Source organism: Megalops cyprinoides, chromosome 9 (genome assembly GCF_013368585.1).
Source record: "Megalops cyprinoides isolate fMegCyp1 chromosome 9, fMegCyp1.pri, whole genome shotgun sequence".
NCBI lineage: Eukaryota > Metazoa > Chordata > Actinopteri > Elopiformes > Megalopidae > Megalops > Megalops cyprinoides.
Genome location: NC_050591.1, coordinates 20,643,147 through 20,664,738, shown reverse-complemented (window position 1 = coordinate 20,664,738; position 21,592 = coordinate 20,643,147). Strand labels below are relative to the sequence as shown.

General features: G+C 44.7%; 1 protein-coding gene across 1 annotated transcript in view; it reads right to left on the bottom strand.

Moving 5' to 3' along the window:
- The window catches only part of veph1 (ventricular zone expressed PH domain-containing 1), a 52,613-nt gene that overhangs the window by 12,788 nt on the left and 18,233 nt on the right, over window positions 1-21,592 (bottom strand). Inside the window, exons 4-10 of the mRNA XM_036536788.1 lie at window positions 20,161-20,324; window positions 18,546-18,755; window positions 11,165-11,382; window positions 9,519-9,737; window positions 8,792-9,174; window positions 4,508-4,647; window positions 3,944-4,078 (exon numbers count right to left, since the gene is read on the bottom strand). Of these exons, the coding sequence (XP_036392681.1) occupies window positions 3,944-4,078; window positions 4,508-4,647; window positions 8,792-9,174; window positions 9,519-9,737; window positions 11,165-11,382; window positions 18,546-18,755; window positions 20,161-20,324 (1,469 nt within the window). The remainder of the gene's footprint in view (window positions 1-3,943; window positions 4,079-4,507; window positions 4,648-8,791; window positions 9,175-9,518; window positions 9,738-11,164; window positions 11,383-18,545; window positions 18,756-20,160; window positions 20,325-21,592) is intronic.

Genomic DNA, 21,592 nt, shown 5'->3' with positions numbered 1-21,592 from the left:
TCTTACCCAAGTCTTTATTATCCTCTAGCTACAAACTTGGGTTAGTGTGTGTGGGCTGTGTGGGCATTTGTGGTACACAGAGGTGAGGTTGTCAAGCTACACTGTATTTTCAGTTATGTTCATGGTTTTCATTGCTAGAAGCCTAACATTCTAAAAATTCTTGGTTCATACATGTTTTTGTTGGCGCATGAATACTGATGGTCTTTTTGGTCTCTTAAATCCTGACAGGATGCTAATGTAGGCAGTCTGCAGGCAGCAGTTTTTCACCAACCCCAAATACCATACGTCTTAACTTTGAGCTCCTGAGCTGGGCTGAGAGGTGGAAATATGTTGCAGGGGGAATAACTGGATATGGTTACAAATGATATTTTAGAGACGCTTCATTTAAAATCTTTTAAACAGAAGAGGGGCTTTAGCCTGTTTCTGATTCGTATAAGTTTACATTAATCTAAAACGCAGGTCTGTAGCAGTACATTGATTTGCATGAGTTCAAATCTCTCAAGAAACATGCCTTCACATCTTGCTGGAAGTTACGGAGCAGCCTAAGGGAAGCTTTTCAGATTGTGAGAACATGAGACTTTATGCATTTCACACACAGGAGCATTTTCCCCAAAATGAGTCATTTTAGACTGATGGTAAGATGTGTGTACCAGTTCGACTATTGCGCCACAAACAAGAAGTTCATTTGTACTGAGTCTTCATGAAACAGTAACACACAGGCCACCTAATTACACTCAGCCAAACTGAGACCATCTGGGGGCATATGGAAAGGGGAGGGGGATGCCACCTCTTCTCGAACTAAGTGTTCCCTTAAATACTTTCATTCTTTCCCGTTAATTCCATCAGAGACTCAGGGATTCCTAATGTGCTCCATGTTTGTTGGCAGGTACTGAGCTTGCGGGACCTGGCCCAAAACTTTAACCCATTATCGCCTGGTCCCTACAGCAGGCATGTAAGGGGAAGAGGGAAAAGGGCAGGATCCAGAGATGGACTGGTCCCTCCGGAGATCAGGCTGCAATTTAAAATCGTCTGAGCTGACGCTGAACCTGGATTCTTGGCTGGTGGTGCGTATGACTCCTGTGGTCTTCATGTGACACGGTGGTCTCTCTGCTGGCCCGTCTGACATGTGGTCTTGTTCATACATGTGGGTCCTGCTACAGTTCCTAAACTTGAAACGCCCAAAAAGCAGGGGCCACAAGGCTGTATCATCAACTAAACTGCTAGAATAACAAAAATCGTAAGCTCATACTGGTGAAAACATGCTTCAGCAGTGACAAGAGGGCCAGATGATAGCTTCAGGCAACAAGAGAGAGAACAGCTACACCCTTCGTATCTGTCTGGAAATAAGTAAGAACTATAATTCATATTTACAGGCAGGATTCCACTGTGTGTGTGTGGCTGTGTGTGTGTTTCTGTGTGTGTGTGTGTGTGTGAGTGTGTGTGTGTGTGTGTGTGTGCCACATGTCTGAGCATGCATGTGTATGAGGAGGCAGCAGTTGGTCAGCATCCTCAGTTTTTTCTCTGATTTCTCCACCTTTCTCTAAGCTTGTCCAGTGAGTCATGACAGGTGTCATGATATCGGTAATTGGTAATGATTACGAATTTACAAAGACCATGCTGCGTCTGGGCCTACTGCAAGCTGAGTCACTCGAGCCTCAGCCGTGAGTGCTTCTGTTCGGGAAGCAGCCGAAATTACATCCTTCGCCTGGAGGACTCAGACATCCCACGAGCTGTGTCTGCTGGCCCAAACCTGTGAGATCCCCTTCCTGCATGCCTGTGATTCAGAACCTTGGCCTGTGAGGACCAGACAAACTGCCCCAAACTGTGAAATACTGAAATAACTTCAACGCCCCCGTCCCCCCGTCCCCTACCAACAAGACTGTGACAGGACAAGTTCAGCACGTACAAAGCTCATGCAACTCTAAGCAGTTTCTTGTTCCTGAGGGATGAGGGGAGGGTTAATCAGGTTGAGGAACAGAGAAGAGCAGGCTTGAGGGGGACTGAAAATCTTCTCCACCCCCATCCATTCACCCATGTGATTCTCTGAACACACACACACACACACACACACACACAATCCTGTAAGCAAGGATTCTACCAGAAACACACAAAAAACAAAGACATGATTATTACGTCTTCATACCGGTGTGTTTATTTATGTATTCTTCCTCTTTTTCGGTGGAGCGGCGCAATGGAGAAAACGGCATGATCTGTCATTGCCAAAATGACATGATTCTAATGCCTTCAAGATGGGACAGAGTGCAAATTCCTGCAAGACCTCCTGCAACTAATACTTTTTTCTTTAACTTGTGGGGGAAGGAAAAAAACATTTCAGCCACATTATAAAATCCTCCACACACTACTAAACTTTTACTTCCAGGTGGAAATAATTGTGGGCTCTCTCTCTCTCTCTCTCTCTCTCTGCGGCCTAGAGAACTAAACGTTTCCCATTGCCGCTTTTATTCCCAGCGTGCCCGTTGCCCTGGAACACCGTAAAACCGCCAACGGCAGCCGCGATCTCCGCACACTCTCTGCGGCTCCCTACGACCTGCTCCCCCATGCGAGCTGTCCAGCACCGTGTTTGGATTCCGCTTCACTGCGAGAGAAAATAACTACTTTTTTTTCTGTTGAGGGTCATGAAAGTAATTTAAGTGTACAGCTACCATGGGCACTGAGACGAAATAGAGCCGTTCGGTCTGCTAATAAATTGGTGACTTTCCATTCAAAATGGACCCCAGATAAGGGTCCGCAATCCAAAACAAGCACAGGGCACAGTTTCGTGTGTCCAGCTCATATCCCCCCCCCCCCCCCCCCCCCCCCATCAACCACGTTTTAAGTAGCCTGTCTGTGTTCGTTTCCCATAAAAAGGTAGTTCCTCTTTGAAATTTACTTATCGGCAGGAAGATGATTAGTAGAGCAATAACGTTTTATTTATTTATTTTTTTATTATTCCTCATAGCATGTGTTTTCAATCTGAGCATATGCTTCTGATTGAGGACCTACTCAAAGCAGGCTCACTGCACACTGCATAAGACAGGCAAAGTTCTACATTCAAAGCAGGCCAGGCTGAATCTCAGCACCACGACCAATCAGAAGAACAGGGCCTCTCAATCTATTGAAATATAAATAAAAATAAATAAATAAAAATAAACACAATTCACGCAGGCTATCTGTGTCATAGTCCTTTTGGTGTAAACCAGGTGGGTTTGGAGTGGATCGGTATGATAAGGACAGCCATGTGCTTTTCATAAGGAGGCAAGTACATAAATCATTGGATCAATAAAGCAGAGATACCGTTACAAGAACCCTCGTTTTTTCCGGGAAACGTTAAAGAGTCCATCAGAATCTGTTAGCGTTTTCTCTGTGTACAATGGTGCCTGCTGTATACACATACCATATGGTCACTCTGAGTACTGTTTCTGCATACACTAATGCACTCATCTAGATTGAGAAATTACCCTGAAAAAAAACACAGCTGTATTTCCTCTCTAATTCTAATTATTTCCTATTGTCCGCTTAACATTTCTTGTAATGACATGAGTGCATGAGGGTAGACGTTTTGCTTATGGAATTCCAGTCCCATAAAATGACCGAAGTTAAACATGAAAACAGTCGGCTCTTTTGGGTACCCCTGACCTTCGACCTTTCACTTCAGTGCTTTACATCTCAAACTGTGTGGTATCTGAGGTCATTTTCCATTCCGCAATGCTGCCAAAGAGAAGTCAGCAAATGGAGCGACTCCCGGCAAACAGGGCGCCGACAGCCCACCCTGCACGGGTTAGCGTGGCTGTGTCGAGTTCATGGCGGAGGGGTCATGGATGCAACCCTTGACTGAGGTGCTGCTTGCGGGTGAGAGGAGGTCAGCAGGGGTCAGGGGTCAAGCACATGGTCACTGCTCTGCAAGACTGCAGACAGACAGATGGGGGTGGATGGAGTAACGTACCTTCTTGTGTGGGAAGCCAGCCTGAATCATAGCCGTCTCAAAGCTGTGCAGTCCCTTGATCTGCGTTTTCTCCCACAGGACCTTCAGAAGCTGTACAACCTTGTCCTCTGAGGAGAGGGGCTCGCTGGCCTTACTCTGGGAGAACACAGAGACTACAAGTCAGCAACTTAACCCAACAGCTGGGGGAAAGTAAATAGTAAATGGCCTTCTCACTAGTAAACTAACAGAGACCACCATAATACTAGCCATACACAACTACTGAGGGAGGTCAGATGTTCAGGGGGACTGATGTTTTTCCAGACAATAAAAAAAAATGAATGGAAATATTAATGAGTGAGTCCATCTGCCATGTGAGGACAGGAGATGCTAAGCTGTTTGAAGATTCAGAAGACTTGGCTCAATGTAGTCTCATTGCTGCTTGCCTGCCACCATCTGCTCAGCTTTCTAGAGCCTCATCATCACTGTGTCTCATTTCAACATGCTCTAGAATCTCATTTTCACTGAGCATCAGTCAGGAGAGTTCTAGAACTGTGTTGTCACTAAACCTTGATTGTGAAAACTCACCTGTTGGGAGAGCAACATGATGTGTATCCAGAGGTGTGGCTGGCGGCTGCTGAGCTGAAAGCTGGACTTGCCGTAGAGGCAGTAATGCCCCTTCAGAGGGCAGGAGAAGGATAGCTTGACCACACACCCCCGGCTGGAGTCTGGACGACAGGCAGGTAGGAAGAGAGCGCTCTTAAATCCCACCAACATTATTTACATCCCCCAACAACTACTTATTCATATGTTTGTAGGCCTGTTGGCGTATTGAAGAGGTGGGTACAGCACTGGACTCTGTGCCTGGGGGGGTCAAGATCTTTTAACACCAATTTTTCAATCATCAACTCACTGGTGCAGGTATAAAGTATAATAACATGAGTGGCAGTATCGAGTTATGGTTACAGCGCTGGGCTTGTACCTAGGATAGGGTACTGACCTTGTTCCCTTAAGTTAAGTGCTTAGCCTCACTGTCTCCTGTAAATTATCAGCTGTGTGACTACAGAATATGTAATAATGTAAGCAATATAAGTTGCCATGTATAACTGTGTCTGCTTAACAAAGTAATGTTATTGTAAGCATTCAGAATCAGAAAAATAGTTTGTTTACCCTTATATTGGGCTTTAATCTGTTGTCAATATCCTTAATTAAAAAAACAGATGTAATACGCAATGTGTACAGATATGGGCATTTTTACATAATACCCTTTTCTGCCAAACACATGCATAATTCATTGTAATGATCATGCCACAGTCATACACCACAGTCATAAATATCGCACATACTCTCTACCCAGCAAGCACTTGACCTTCTAACTGAGTTGTAGTGACATTGCAAGGCTATGTTTCGAAAGGGAATCGGCAACAGGGGAGCACTTTTCACAGCCAATATGGTCGTCCTAGAGCTGTTTGCACAAGGAGGGCGTGAGGGGACCCTGGTGACTGCGCCCCCGGAGCTGTGATTGGGAGCTGCGGCCGAATGACGCACCTCCAGCTTTGAACGAGCGCGGCAGAGTGGCTGGCGCTCCACTGAGCCCCACAGTCAGGCCCCCGCAGAAGCAGCTTTGCCTTTGACACACTTTCCTCTCCCAAACTGCCAAAACATGAGGGAAACTGCTCCCCTGGCAGCTTTTAAACGGGCCTGCTTTTTTTCATAGGGTGCGTGTGGAGTGTATCCATGTTCGTATATGTGTATGTGTCTGTGTGTGTGTACGGTTCTGTTTTGCGTGTCTGTGTGTGTTCAGTATTAGGCTGATGGTACTCAGATGTCACATGGCTGACTGCTCCACGGTAGCCTTCTCAAAAGAAAGAAACACCAAACAGACCTGTGTTCAGACCATCTTCTGAGATTACATTGCTTTAGACATAGAAAAAAACTGCTAAGCTCTGCCAGTGTGTTTCCTCTGAGACAAACGAATCCACTTAATATGCCAGAAAGACGTCATGGCATGGCATACACGTCACAGAAGCTCTGCCCTTACTGTCTGTCTGTATAGTCTACGCTTACCATCTCTGATACGCAGTCCTCTCTCAAAATAAAGCACAAGGTTGTAGGTCATCCAGTAGAGAATGACTACGATCTGTGGCAAGGTGAAAGGAAGCTTCCTCTGAGCTGCAGATTTTTACTGCTAATTATTCATATGGCTCCTGAAAGGTGCTTATTCTGCATATAGGTGCTGTGGGGCGTGCAATTATTTTTTTTACTGACAGAAATTACATCTTAAATCTATGATTTATGGTTTTAATGTCACAATGAATCTTTACCTTATCACTGCTCTGTCACGTGAAAGACCCTGCCGCAGCCCAGGTGGCAGGATGTATTAAGTTATCCCTCTTATTCCTCTAACATGGTGTTTTGCTGGTTTGTTTTCTCAGGGGGAACATGACGGTGTTCTGTGCGTTAAATCTCACCATGCCAGAGACTCCAGTGTTTGTGGTTTCTCTCAGTGTGAACTCTGGATAGCTGGGGTGGAGATGGAGCTACACCTTCTCGCAGTCGCCGACCACCCCACCTCTAACAGCTATACGGCATCCTCCATTTTTCCCCACCAGCAGAGCTGTCAATAACTATGATGTCACCTCTGAACCGCCTCGGAGATTTTAGCATGGCAATCTGTGTGGTTAGGTGGCAAGTCCATCAGTCAGATTGAGGACCTTTCATTGGCTCATGTCTCAGAAACTCATATCTTCTGTGATACATTCACGCACACACATTTTTTGCCCTGCTGTAATGAGCTTTTACCTCAGGCATGAGGGGAACAACAGTTTTATCCCACTCATGACATTACACTCACACTCCTCAGGTCTAGAATCATACGACTTCACCACTACTCCATAATACTAACTACACCCTTTACGTCTGCACTCAAATCCTTTGAACACTACTCCGCAATACTGCCCATGACTCTTGGCTCCAGTGCTCTACCCACCACTCCACACCGCGGTCTTGTCTGAGATCCTCCCCTGTGTATGGTTAAAAAATCTCTGGTGGTGACGCTGGAGGTTTGTGCTGCACTATGATATCAGAAAGAGCTGCAGGTTTAAAAGCCCAAAGCCTGGAGAAGTATTGTCTGGGGAGGTAGCGGGGAGGCGGTGGGGTGCAGCGCAGAAACATGACACCCCCACATGGTTCCAATTAAGCATCAGAAGTGTGGGTATTAGCACACTTCCTATTCATACTCCCCACGATGCATGGGGTCATGGGGGTGCAGAGGTGGTCAAGGTCCATTGTGGACTCTGCTGGTCCTTGACCGTGTGTGTTTATATTCGTGGACCCTAGACTCGAGTGTGGACAATGAAAGTGTAGTAAACGAGAGAGGAGAGACCCATACCAGGGCACCTCAACCCACCTCCTGTTCGCCCTGGATGATGCTCATTTCCATGGCAATGCCCAGCTGGTGTTTATCTAATTTACTGGACTTCAAGGGCAGCCAAGCTCCCAATAAGGCCTCTTAGTGGCCTAGTTTTCTTGAGGTCCACTAAACCCCTTCCCACTCCTGACACCCCCCCCACCCCCCACCCCAAAAAAAAGGAACAGTCTAAATATTTCCAACTCCAGATGTTTTCAATTTAAAGTGACTCTGTGGAAAGCTTTACGCTGAATATGCAATGAAACTTTTTTAATGTGGATATTCAGCATTATTGTTGGCCCTATATGCAGACATGTGCAACACTGTATATCACAAGTATTGCACAACGATTACATACGGTACTATATCCTGATCTATAACAATGGCAGAATTTGGCAGCCGCTCAACTTTCGACAATAAACTTACTCCAGACATCAATGATAAGCTCTTACTTTTTTGACAGACCATTTTTTTTAATTAAAATAATTATGAGTACACAGATCTACTGCAATCCAGTAATCTTAACTGCTGCAGCCTGGGATGTGGGAATGGAGGGGGCGGGGTTGAAACGTTTGATCCTGCCCAGATGTTTAAAAGTCATTCTTCACACAGCTCCTGAAATGTGCTAACATATTAGGTGTACGGGGTAGGAGGAAATGGCATTAATCATTACCATGTCACTGAACTGTAAAATAAAAAAACCCCTCCTTTTTACTGACGTAAATCACACTTTAAACCCCTGACTAAAGGCTATAGAGTCAAACTGAAGCAATGATGTAATCTGATTGATATTCCAGTTACATGCAATCCACCGTAGCAGAGCATGCTGCGACTCTGATTCTCTTGCTGTCAGGCTCTGGTGCAGTATGTACTCCGTTGGAACGCAGAACATACTTCCAGTTACACAGATTTAGTAAAAATGAACTACGCCGAATTACATACATGCTGCATGACAGCTTTGATCAACTTTAAACTGCATACTGAGCAAATCAAAGTTGAACATTGATCAAATGGAAACTGAATGTTCTTTAGATGGATATAATAATCACACACAGAGTAAGGTCAAACGATGGTTGCATATTGATCAGACAGATGTTCAATTATGACAATATGAAGAGTGAATGTTGCGGCAATATAGCATAGCGGTAAGGAGCAGGGCTTATAACCAAAAGGTTGCTGGTTCAAAAAGCAAACGGTTCAATTCCCTGCTGGGGCACTGCTGCTGTACCCTTGGGACTGCCTCAGCTAATACCCAGCTGAATAAATGGGTAACGGTTAAAAATTTTCACCTACGTAAGCTGCTCTGGATAAGAGCAATAGCTAATTAACACTTATGCAATGTAATGAATATTGATCAGATGGATGCTCAGTTTTGATAATATGAAGAGTGAATATTAATTAGATACAATGAATGCTGATTGGGTTGAGCTGGTGACAATGCAGATACAAATCGGAGATGTTACCTTCAACAACACATTGCTCTGGCACAGGAATGCGTTTGATGATGTCAGCACAGAAGGCTCTAATCTTCTCCTCATTGTCCCTCAGGTGGACCCACAGTCTGTCCCTTTCCTGCAGGCTGCCCCTGTCTGTCTGTCCCTGTTCATCCAGGCAGGGGTCCTGGGGCATTTCTGTGGGGGCATGGGGCTTGCTGGGAGGGACAGGGCCCTCCTGGGCAGTCTCCTCTGCCGTGACACTGGTTCCGTCTGTGAGCACTCCATTCTCTGGGCTGGGTGACCCCTCAAACAGGAGCGTATCTGGATTCAACTCCCCCGCTTCGCCATCCTGGCCATTTTCTGAGTTGATGGAGCGGGAGCGAACAGCATGCAGGGCCAGGCTTTTTGACCTGGGGAGGCAATGACCACGGTCAAGGGTCTGTTCATCTACTTTCTCACACAAGTGAGCAGGCAATGTCTGTTTACTAAGGCTGGGTCACAATGGTGCCCCCTGCTGGTGATTATGGCATGTGATGGTGAGAACAAGGCTCTGTTTCCTATGCAAGGGGTAGCAGCTGTTTGTAGAATTACTCAAGAAGGAAAATTCCATCCATAAACACTAAGGTGTGAAAATTAGGTGTGGGAAATTTCTGCTTTTGTATGAGTGAAACAATTTGTTACCAGAGGATGGGGGCTACATGGAGGATTACCCATGTAATTGACCATACAAATGAGTGAGGACTGACTGATGCACCTGTTGAATCTCATTTCCCGGCGCTCCTCTCGGGCGGCCTGGCCCAGGCTGTATCGACGCTGCGGCCCACCCTCGCCCTCTCTCTCGCTCTCCCCCTCTCCGCCCATCTTCTCCTCAAATGCCTGGATCTTCACCTGCAGCTTCTCGTTCTCGTCCGCGTCACCCGCGCCCGGCTCAAGATCGCAGGGCTTGGGACACTGTTCCATTTCATGCTCCGCCCTGATTGTGTACACAGAGACACAAGGCACACACACAATTTCTCAGCCATTGGGGACTTGCTTGTTCCTCCTTTCATTGTTGTATTTGGGTCTTTGGGTGGATCATTTCTTCTACCAGGGTTCAGAGCCCAGTATTGTAATTACAATAAAGAACAAAGTTTCACCATGCTTTGACCTTTGTCCTGCTGTACATCCCTACACAGCAGAAAGGTAGCCATTTTCCCTCCTTTCTCTCTTATCCTCCAATGTCCAATGAGGAAGTGTTTCTATCTCTGAGAGAGTCCTGGAGCACAGGTGCACACAAGAGAGCAAGCACACAGGAGAACAGGCAGACAAGTACAGCAGAGAACACAGCACAGGAACCCAGGAATACACCAGCACAGAGGCAGGAAGGAGACAGGAATATACAAGAGACAAGCACAGCCACACCGAGGTGCAGGCACACATACAGAGGAGCACAGCCACACACAGGAAAACAGGGTCACAAACACACTGGCACACCGGAGCACAGGTATGGTAAAGCACAGGCACGCTGGCGCTGGGAAGGAATGCAACACGTGGGAACAATGGAGAAACCGCCGTGTGCAACGAGAGACAAATCAGACCAGGGAGACCAACTCGGCCCGCTTCACTGAACATATTTCAACAGAGTCTCGCCCCTAGAGTGAAGCCAGTACAAGGGTACTTACTCAAACAACATCACCTCTGTTTCTCTGTTTTTTATTTTTTTCGAGAAATCTTGTAACAGCATTTCTCCTTCGTCTTTTTTTCTCCACAGAGACCCCAAGCAAAGATTTTGGATGGTCAGTGGACAAAATGTTCCAGTCAAGCAGGCACTGAGTGGGTGACTGTTTTTCCAAAAATCAAGCCAGCTGAGCAACTGTCAACAAACCCATGCCTTTGACAAGTATCTCTGTGTTGTTTCTTGTTGTATTTTCACTTTTTATGAGCCTCTGTTTCTGATTCACAGAGATTGATTGGGAAGAATAAAATAAAATTAGTCACCCTTTTTGTGTTTTATACCACTTTGGCTGTAATAAGGAAAGATTTGTTTGCGAGATTTGCAAACAGTAGTTACTCCTTAGTGATAAAACTCAGGTAGTGACAAAACAAATGGTGCATGCAGTTAAAAGGAGACTTTGACATACATATTATGCAGCATAGTATGGAACAAAAACAGAACAGATTAATATGAGACAGGGAGAGAAAAACAGGTAATTTACCTGGAAACATTACCCTCTGAGTTAGGCAAAAACTGACCGAAATGTGCTGGACATTAATGAACTTGGGTGGAAAAGGACATGCAACACATACACTTGTGTCTTGCTCACTGCACACAAACACAAGAACATACACACACTCACACACACACACATGCAGCTTTCCTGGCATACATACTGGAGACACCCTGTGACATGTGTACAGTACCTAGCTGTGGTAGAGTCAGCTTCCAAGCGGCGGCCCAGCAGACGGGCAATGGCAGTGAAGCTGTTGCTCATGCGGTAGATGTCCTTCCCGCATCCCCCCAGGATGGAGGAGAAGCGGTCAGTCAGCCCTCGGATTTCCAGCAGCAGGGTGTGGTGGATGCTGTGTTCCATGCTGGCCAGCAGGGACACCAGATAGACCAGAGAACTGTGGGCCTGCTCCTGAGGGAGGTAAGGGAGCAGGACAGAGTCAGGCCAACAACCAGGGTAAGGACAACAGTATGCAGCAGCAGTCAGAACAGCAGAGTGGAGCAATGGTCAGAATAGCTGTGTGGGGCAGTGGTCAGAAAAGTAGTATGGAGCAGTGGTCAGGATAGCAGTGTGGAGGAGTGCTTGAGACAACAGTGTGTAGCAGTGGTCAGGACACCAAAATTCAACCTATCGCTACAGCATTTGGATCTGAAAATGCAGTGCAGCTACAGAGACATGAAACATAAAATGTAAAGTGTAAACTGTGCACCATCTGGAAAAGGGCGTCTGCTGTGAAGCTAAATAAAGTAAAAAAGAGAAAAAACAGACAAGATGAAGGACAGGGGGTCAAGGGTCAGGGTTCATGGAGGTCACACCCAAACAGCACATAGGAAGTTAAAGACTGAGAGGTTTATGTCAGAGCATGGCCAGCTCAACAGGACCATGGTGACAGGGAGCATGGAGGTCACATCCATGTCACAGCCTGACTGACAATACACCAGGTGACTGAGAATATTAACATTACAAAAACACCTATAGATCTGCACTAGGAGACAGCCCCAGGGCCGGACCTAAAAAGGAAGCGTGAAGAAAACACAGTAGATTTAGCTATGGAGCAAGGAGAGGGACGCCTGATTCAAAGAAAAAAATATATTCATCTGTTTTTGTTAATCAATTTTAAATGGCTAGTTTTACTTCAGGATATTTATCTGTTTCCCACTTACTCACAATGTGTTGGCACATCTTCTACTCCCCTCAATGTCCCTGTCATGACCAGTACAAAATGTTTCCTGGGAAACCGCAAATATTTGTTCTAAATTTTATGAATGAAAAACCACCACCATCAAGTTCAGAAAAAACAGCACTGCCCTGGTGCACTGAGTGTGTGCATCACTGTTTCTCCTTTAATCATATTTTGTGTTTGACACATCAGTGTAATACATTATCCCCTCATGGTGCTGTCAGGAGCAGGGAGGTTAACCGCTTCTAATAGGAGCCTCCAGCCTAATCCCACTCCACGCTTGACGTAAAGGGTCAGAGGTTGAAGAAAAACAGGCTCTACTTTCACTATCACGTGCCCCCCCCTACCCCCCACAATACACACACACACACACTCATACACACACAGACACACACACAGTACTGGAATGCCAGCCGTGAGGGTGATTGAAACCAACCCGGCACGTGGCTGACCACCCTAACAGACTGGAAATACCCCCTGACTCTATTCTGGTAAGTGTCAAAGTGTTAGCAGTATGCACATGTGACATCTTTATAAGTGTTTGCCATTGTTTCCCCAGCGAGTAGCTTACATGTAAAGACTTAAAAGGGACAGAGAGATAGAGACAGAGTAACATCTGGAATTATTTATCACATACACACTCAGTTCCAGAGAGCTCCTTTAATGGAGTCATCTGTGCCAACTGAGACTCATCATTTATGTCACCACTGAATAGTTTCTGCTCCTGTCAGGATTCTACCTAGCAAGCGCTTGTGTCATTCTTACCCTGGAACACTGGAGAGAGGCATTCTTCTACCACCCCAGCAACACTTATATAGTACTACACACCATGTCCACCGAACAAAATCTCTACTGCATCCACAACAGCCCCTACATATACATACATGCTAAATTTCAGCATTATACGCCGAAATACACAGAAGATGGTCACAACATCCCTGTAACATTCTGTCAGCTCATTAACACTCCTGAAACATCCCCACAATGCCCCATGCCCCCATCGGATATGTCCTCAACTTCCCTCAAAACGTTCCTGTAACATCCTCACAACATCTAAGGAACATTTGCACCACTGTCCCGCCTACATTCCTCCAACCATTCTTGCATTTTCCTTGAACATCCCCGAAACATCCATCCAAAACTGTGCTTCCAGTTCCAGCACACTGCGAGATCATTTAGACACCAGAGAAAGCTGTGCAATTTAAAGTGCAAAAGGCTCCATTAAACTCCTGCTAGCTCAGAACTCCCCAGCCTCAATTCAAAAATAAATTGCCTGGACAGACTTTAAGCATTCAACCACAGAGAGGGAATATTGCAAACCCTTATTCTCTTAGCATCTTAACACCCTTGACTGTTTGGTTAGACAAAAAGAATACTGCCCATTTGTGCATTACTTGCTCAACCACAGAGATTTAAAGCTGCCTAGCAAGACTTTGACTGTTCAACCAGTAAGTGAAAATGACCTTACAGCTGGAGATGTGTTTTTTTGTGCTGAAAACAAGACTTCTGTCCTGTTTGATTTATTTTCATTGTATTTTTCTGACTTGATGAAACCAAAACAGAGCTTTATATGACCATGTAAAGTGATTTTCTTAAAAAAAATAAGAAAACAGACAGCCGATGCCCCTATGCAGGCAGAACTGCACTGCGCATGCTACATTTGATCTATTGCCCATTCACACAACTGATACTCAGTGGAACAACTCAGAAGGATACCATGCTAAGTTATAAAATGACATCAGGATTTGAAATCAACACCATATTGTCTCCAGTCTGATGCCCTGACCACCTCTCACATTGACAAGCACCCAGCCCATGAACCAACTGACCAACTAAGCGCTGCTGTGTGCTGAACTTTGATCCGCACTCCACCACCCCACCGAGCTTGGATATGTGACATATTAAAATCTCTCTCTCTCTCTCTATCATGCTCTTTCTCTCTCACCCTCTCCTCTCTCTTTTCCAGGGTATCTGGCCGGCCGAATAATACATTACTGCCAAAGAATAAACAATATTGCCCAATTGCTCAGTGTTCCAACTAACCCTTCTAATAGGCAGTACCCCAGAGGCAGGCATCCCAAGACAAGCTGGCTAAAAACTGGTGTGTTCCACTCCCAATGATGGACAAGGCTGGCTTTATTGGGGGTGGGGGCCTTAATAATAACCACTGCAATGGGCCTGTTTATGATTACATTATGACGATGACTATAGGAAAGTGAAAGGAAGTGTGTCACGCTCGAATTATATCTAAAATGAAAAATTAGCAGGAAATACTCTGCTAGATTTAAAAGGCCGAGATGTTGTTAAAGAATAAACCAAACACATTTCAAATGACTATTAATGATTCAGAGGTACAGACACTGTTAGTCATCACATGACTTTGGCTTGGCGGACCCCCCTTGCCTGGGGTAAAACTGATCCTTACATTTCTCATATTTGCAGCTGGGTATTAACTGAAGCAATTGAAAACCCTTCCTGCCTGGGGCTTGAACCTGCAACCCTCTGTTTCACCATTACTCACTGTTGCCTAAACATCTGCTGTCCAACTGTAGTAGTACTGTGTGCTGTAACCATCTGATGGGGGGAGGAAACACAGCTTTAATGTAAAAGGTAGGATAAATTGACAGAGCGTACCTGACACAGGTAGCCCATATGGATAACTGAAAGAACTGAAAGTACTGTGAACGTGTATTTCGGCATGTCAGCAGCCTGCTGCTCAAACGGAGGCAGAGTGGAGCCCTTTCACTGACTGTATCACCAGGCCAGCTGTAACCGGTCTTCTCCCAAAGGCAGCCAGCACTAATGCCCCACTACCCACCCACCCACTCCCCTTCCTGGCGTCTTTCACCCAACCAACTGCCCTCTGTCACGCTACAGAACCCTGCATTTCATCATTCTGATAGGATCAGGAAATAATAACAAATGTTCTGAGAGATGCCTCTATAAAATTCTCCAGAGGAACTGGTGTGCGGTACGGAGTGCCCTTTATGCTTGGCATCCTTCCCCGCCCCCCAGAGGACCCCCCACCCTGCAGACGCACGCACATACACACACACACACAGACACACACACACACATCACTCTACCTCCTCCATCTGGGATCTGTACCTCTATTGTTCCCCAAACATTCTTCCCAGATTGCCCTTCCTCTGCCAGATGTCTATTTCATAAATTCGCCATTCGTCTCCCTTGTTTTTCCGACAGCGCATCACCCCTGACATAGCCAGGATATTTCCCTTCATCACAAAGTGGTTACTCCCTGTGTGTATGCATTATGTCCTCAAACAGACTTGAACAGACAAACTTTTCGAAGTGTTGTGGTATATCCTGGTCAAAGACTTCACAGCTGTCTGTTTTAACATTGCTCAGGAAGATCAAAACATTTAAACTTGACTATAGAACGTACCCTCACTCTAGGTTTTAAGTGAAAATAATCCCTTAACAACATAAAACTCAGAGAGACATCTGAAAATAAATACTGAGAAGGGCAAAAAAATCATGGGGGTACACATAGTACTGCGTGTTTATGAAATGAGGCTGTAAAACCTGTCACGTGAGTTTGTATAACTTTTTAATTATTAAGTGTTGAACGAATAGACATGTATTTTCTGGTCTCAAGCCATTTTAGTGTTGGGCCAATCACAACATCTTAACAGCCACTTTACATATAACGATTTTTTTCTGCAGCAACATATGGTTTTATTTATTCATTTAATAGTTTTCAAGGGGACCCTATAACGGGAAGTAATTTGAGAAGCATTGTAATTTGATTAAACAGATAATTGGTCATTTAGTTCTAAGACCCTCCTTCACATGTCTGTGTCCTTTCCTAAAGACACGAATAACGCCAAATAGAATGGAAGACCCTGGCATCTGTACATATGGATTCTGCGATTGCAGGGACCTCAGTTTACATTTCACTAACGTTATCAGCTTTCTATGTAAGTGGGACTGTAATTTCATTCTACGCACTTTTTCGCAGCAAATGTTAAAAGAAACAAAAGCTGAGGTTCAAGGCAATTCATTACGGTGGCCAGAGGCTCCACTGATGGGTGGTTATTTGATCACTTAGTAAAATCATTTGCTCATCAAATGCAGCCTCTCAAAAGGGTCTGAAATATGGTGCTTCTAAATTTCCACTGATATTTCATTGAGGTCCATCTTAGTAACTCAGCTGACCCATGCTAAACAAAAACTGTGCCGTGTTTTGAGTCCATCGAAAAAACAGCGCATAATTATGTGACTTGATGGACCTGCTCTGTAAAGCTTGATGGATCTGTTCTGTAAAATTCAGTATGTTTTATACAATCAGTATAAAGTTCAGTATGTTTGATATTTTAAATGAAATTTAATTTCATGTTCCCATATGCCATGATGTTTTAGACATGGAGGGACTCATGACAGACTGCCCTTGAGGATCCCAACTTTGTTCCGCAACTTCCGTCCTTCATATGAAGCTGTCCAGCCACTGTAATCAACCAAATGAAAAAAACTGTGTCCTTCCACCACATACAGAGGGAAAAAACCAGATTTACTAAAGTCTTCGCCAAAAGATAGCAAGAATTAGATATTCGTATCCAGTTGACAAACCCCCTCATTTGTCTCCAAAGTTGGAGCAACTTGCAGGCAGCAAAACTGGATTTACAATGCCCCAGCACACATCTCAGCTACACTCATCAAAATAATTTGCAAGAACAATGAAACAAAACAAGAAACAAGGCCTGCCGTGATGAGGACAAACAAGGACCCGCAAAATGTGGTTTGCCCCCCGTCGGGTTGAGCGATTTGGCCCGTCACTTCCAATCACCCCAAGATTCTGATCCGAGCCTTGCTGGTGCCATGGAACCCACTTATAGCGTGTGTTGACCATTTCGGAGCAAACAAAACAGCCTGAGCACGATTGCAAGCATTTTAAAACTAAAGCAGCTATTTTTTCCCCTGTTTCTTTTCCTGTTTTTCCTAATTCCCACTGAATCCGGAAAATCTTCACTCGGCATTTTGAATTGGCACGCAGTGTCTTCCTAACTTTAACTAGCCATTCCAGTCCCATAAATGGCACACATGAACGAAGAATATGATACGCTTCTTTTTGCGTGGAGCAGTTCCCTGAATATTTGGGCAACTATCAAATTGTCTAATTTCTTCCTGATACAGCTTCATACACAAAAGCTTCATTCAGTTACGCACTTGTTTTTTGTTTTTAATCTTCTAATATTTATATGTTTCTGCTTTAATAAATCATAGAAGATAATTCTGGTTGTGATCCTTGCTTTACTATTTCAACCTAAGTATGTTCAAATCACTACCCTTTGATTTATATCCTGTTCATGGAGCATGACATACTATTTATTGCCTTTCTCTGAAATAAAACCTAAGCTCACTCCAGTTTACAGCATATGTTTCTACATATTTCAGCCATTAGGTTTGTTTCTATGCATAAGTGCCTTAGTAGGCCAAAGCAAACGAATGCAGATGTAGGACAAACAAAGCGATACAAGAGTAGGTTGGGCTCCTTCCAGTTTCTGTTAGGTTGCCTCCAAAAGCCAGGCTTGCTGGGTGAGGGAGACGTCTTGGTAGGGCAAAGTGAAGAAAGCAGAGAAAGAGAGGGGCCTAATGTGGCATAGCACCAGGGGATAAGAACAAAGGGTGAGCCCACTGAGTTAAGTGTTTCAGTGATGTTCTAATTGGCTGGCAGGGTGAGAGGGCCTAAGAGGGGTGACTGGGTCTGGCCCAAACAGTCCTTTCTTACTCCTTCTGTGAATGGCAGCTCAGGGAATCTATATCAGCACCACCACATGGATGGACTGACTATAGAGTGCTAGCAACAGAGCTCTATGGGGAAGACAGGAGAGGGGAGAAAGAGCGGGAGAGAAAGGAAGAGCGAAACATAGTGTTTGAGGGAGGGAGGGAAAGAGATGGAAAAAGAAGGACAGAAGAGAGCAGCGCAGGGGAGAAAGGGAGAGCGGCAGAGAGGGAGAAGAGGTGAAGGAAAGAAAGGGGGAGGAGGAGTGACGAGATAGCCGGAGAGGCAGAGAAAGGAAAAACAAGGGAGACAGGGGGAAAGTGAAGAATAGGTACAAGGGGAAACAAAATGGAGCGCCTTGTTAAAAAGTCTTTGTATGTTATATGGCATCCTGTCATGATATCTGCAGTCCTTGTTCATAAGATATACCACAATAAATCAATTTAGGGAACAAAACAGGGCAGACATTGTGTCTTACACAAATGTAAACACTAATGATAAATGACATAAAGTAACAACATCCTCTTAGGCCACAGAGTAGCAGTAGATGCACTGATGGATGGATCTCAGTAGCACTGGGTGCAGTACAACATCCTGAAGGGAGGTGGGGGGAGTCGGGTGATTGGGTATCAAGGGCAGTGAGTTACTCACCTCATTGGTCAGTCCCACAGCTCCATGGATCTTGGCGACGTGGCCCAGGAGAGCAGGAAACTGCTGTCCGATACCTCTTAGCGTGGGAAGGAAGGAGGACAGAGAGGCTGGGCTGGCCAGGGATACGTCCACCAACACCGTTAGCACTGAGTCATTGAGCACAGGGTCACTGAGGTACCCCACCAAAGAGGGCACCAGAGAGCTTAACACCTGCAGGAGGGTATCATATTATTTGTTTAACAGACATCCTTATCTAACTTACACAGCTTATGTTTTACATTATTACATGTCACTACATTATTCATTCAAACAGAGGAAATTTAATGGGGCTGTTAACTTCTTATAAGTTATAACTTATCTTAAGGTACAACAGCAGCACAACACCTAGGACTCCAGCAACCATAAAGGAAGGTCCAATTCCCTACACATTATGCCACCCACCTCCCTGCTGAGAATTAAGAAGAGACCCATGGGATGAAGGTAAATATATGGGAGGAGGAAGAAGAAGAGGAAGAGAGGAAATTCAAAATAAGGCACATGAGTGGGTGAAAGGGTAGGAATAGTCATTGAGAGAGGCAGAAGAAGAGAAAGAGAAGGAAGCGACAGATGAAGAGGAAAGGGGTAAGAGTTAAAGGGGCTGACAGTGAAAGCCTGCCGTGCTTTGCAGTACAGGGGGCTTTTTATAGGAACATCTGAGAGCTCTACTGGATGGTTCATGGAGAAACAAAAAAAAGGAGAAATTTAGAAGAAGAATAAAAAGAAAGCACACATAGACCACACTCTGAACTTTTCCTTCAACCACGGTCCCCCAGGGGCAGCTCACGCTACAACATGACTGGCCTGGGTCGGAGCCCACTGTGCTCTGATTGGCCAGGCCCAAACCGCCCCCTTTCATTGTGACTCTCTCATCAGCTCTCTGTTGATTCAATAATCCCACTTCACAGTGCCATGACAGGGCTGTCAGTTAAACTGCTCTTCTGTTTACAAGGTATTTTCAGAGGCTAATTTAAAAGGAGGGAGAAGCTATTACGCCACTCTGTTTCTATTGCATTTAACATTTTTGCCCAGTTCTCTAGGAGGGGAGCGTTACATAGACATACAGTATCTCTTTGGGTGTAGAGATGCTTTTTAATGACCCGAGCTTGAAATGTGCCAGACTAGTCACCTTGTACACCTATTGGTTACCCTGTTTCTTTGTTGAATATACTGCAGACTGAGATAGCATGTTTGTGAAAAATGATAATGCCTGATTCTGGTTTTGGAGATTTTTAATGTGAAACCACAAGTGGATGAAAAAGACCGCCTGTAAGATTCAGCGAATAAACTCAAGACTCCATTTATTTTTGGCTCGGCATTGAATAGTCAGACTGGAATGAGAGAGCAATTACAATGGCTGCTTGTTTTCTGTGTGTCATTATTTACAGGGAAGAGCTTTATTGCCACTCCAACTGGAAGAATGACATAACTCATTAGGGCTTTCCCTCGTCCCCTTGGGACGTGACTTAGCCTTGTGTGTACAACACAATATCTGGGAACTTCCAATGACTGCTCCCTGTCGGGTCGTGTTTTTTAAACTGCCGCACCACAGCCACACCTGAGAGGCCATGACACTCACCAGGGGGTGTTGCTTGGCTACCATCTGCAGCAGCCTGAGAAGGTGCTGCTGCTCCGGCTGCTCCAGCTGGGGCATCATCGCCGTCAGTTCCCCAATGTGGAGGTGGATGGCTTCCGGCTGCTTCTTATACACGGACGGCAGGACCCGCAGGAGCATGTGGTTCCCTGCAGGAAGGAAACAAGGAAAAGCAAAGCCAACATCAAGACCAAAGGTACAGAAACACCTGACCGCAGGATGAGTTACAACAAAAACACTATCCAAACCAAAATGACTTCCTGCACTGAGCACAAGGAATTACTGTTATCAGTCAGCAATATGGTGCAGTGGTTAAGGTGGGTTTATAATTGTAATTGCTAAATATCCAGCTGTACAAAAAGAAAGTATGTCAAATTATCAGCTACGTAAAATGCATGAGAAAATGCATAACCAATATTAGCAGTTATTAAATTTGAATTAGCAAAGATTTCAACTGTGATATGATCACCCCAGCTCTTGGACACATTCATATTTTGACTATTATTTTGATTTGAATGATCAATGCATCTCAAACCTCTGGAATGCTGCAATATCTGGTTCACACTAGCACTTAACCATCTGATGTAACTAAGCATCATCTTTATTGAGTCTGCCTGACCAATAAACCCTCTCTTCTCTCTGTGAACATCACATCATTCCTCATAGTCCAGAAGTCTGCAATCTTCACATGAATATTGACAGCATTGCATCCATTTTCATTAGCCAAAGAAATACAGTAATAACGGCTAACAGACAGTGACACTACAAACCTCACTTAACTAATTAACTCCTAACATAGACTTGAGGTTTGTAAATTGACATTAAGGTTTAGTGTTACTCATGATGGAACTGACAGTCTCTCATATATAAACCCTTTTTGCTGTATCTTCCCATACATAAAACCATAGACCATAATAAATGTCAACGACTGCCGCAAACATTTTCCAGCAAGCTTCTACTCGCTGGTGAAATGTGGATGTGATTTCATTCGAGACGCTCTTGCTGAAAGAGCAACGATTCATTATGTGTGCAATTAACAACAACATGACAACTTTTTTCCATTCTTAATCATTAGTTGATGTTGTTTTTATGCTGTCCTTTGTTTTATTTTATTTTTTATTTATATATTTATTTTGTTAAATGTCAAGCCATGTCATCTGTCTGACACATGGGCTCTGCTCTGACCAGAACAGGGTTCAGAAAGCAGACCCCCAGCCCTGCTGGCATATCCCAGCATGCATTACAGTAGTGTACAACTATAGCTGTTCATCTGGAAACAATCCCCCACTTTCTATAGGGGGATTGCTTCTCAGAAAATGGGACTATTTGTACCCAACTATATCTTCTTCTCTCCCTCATTTGGTAGAATGAATTATTTAACAAAAAGATCACAAACTGTACATCTAGTTCCCGACCC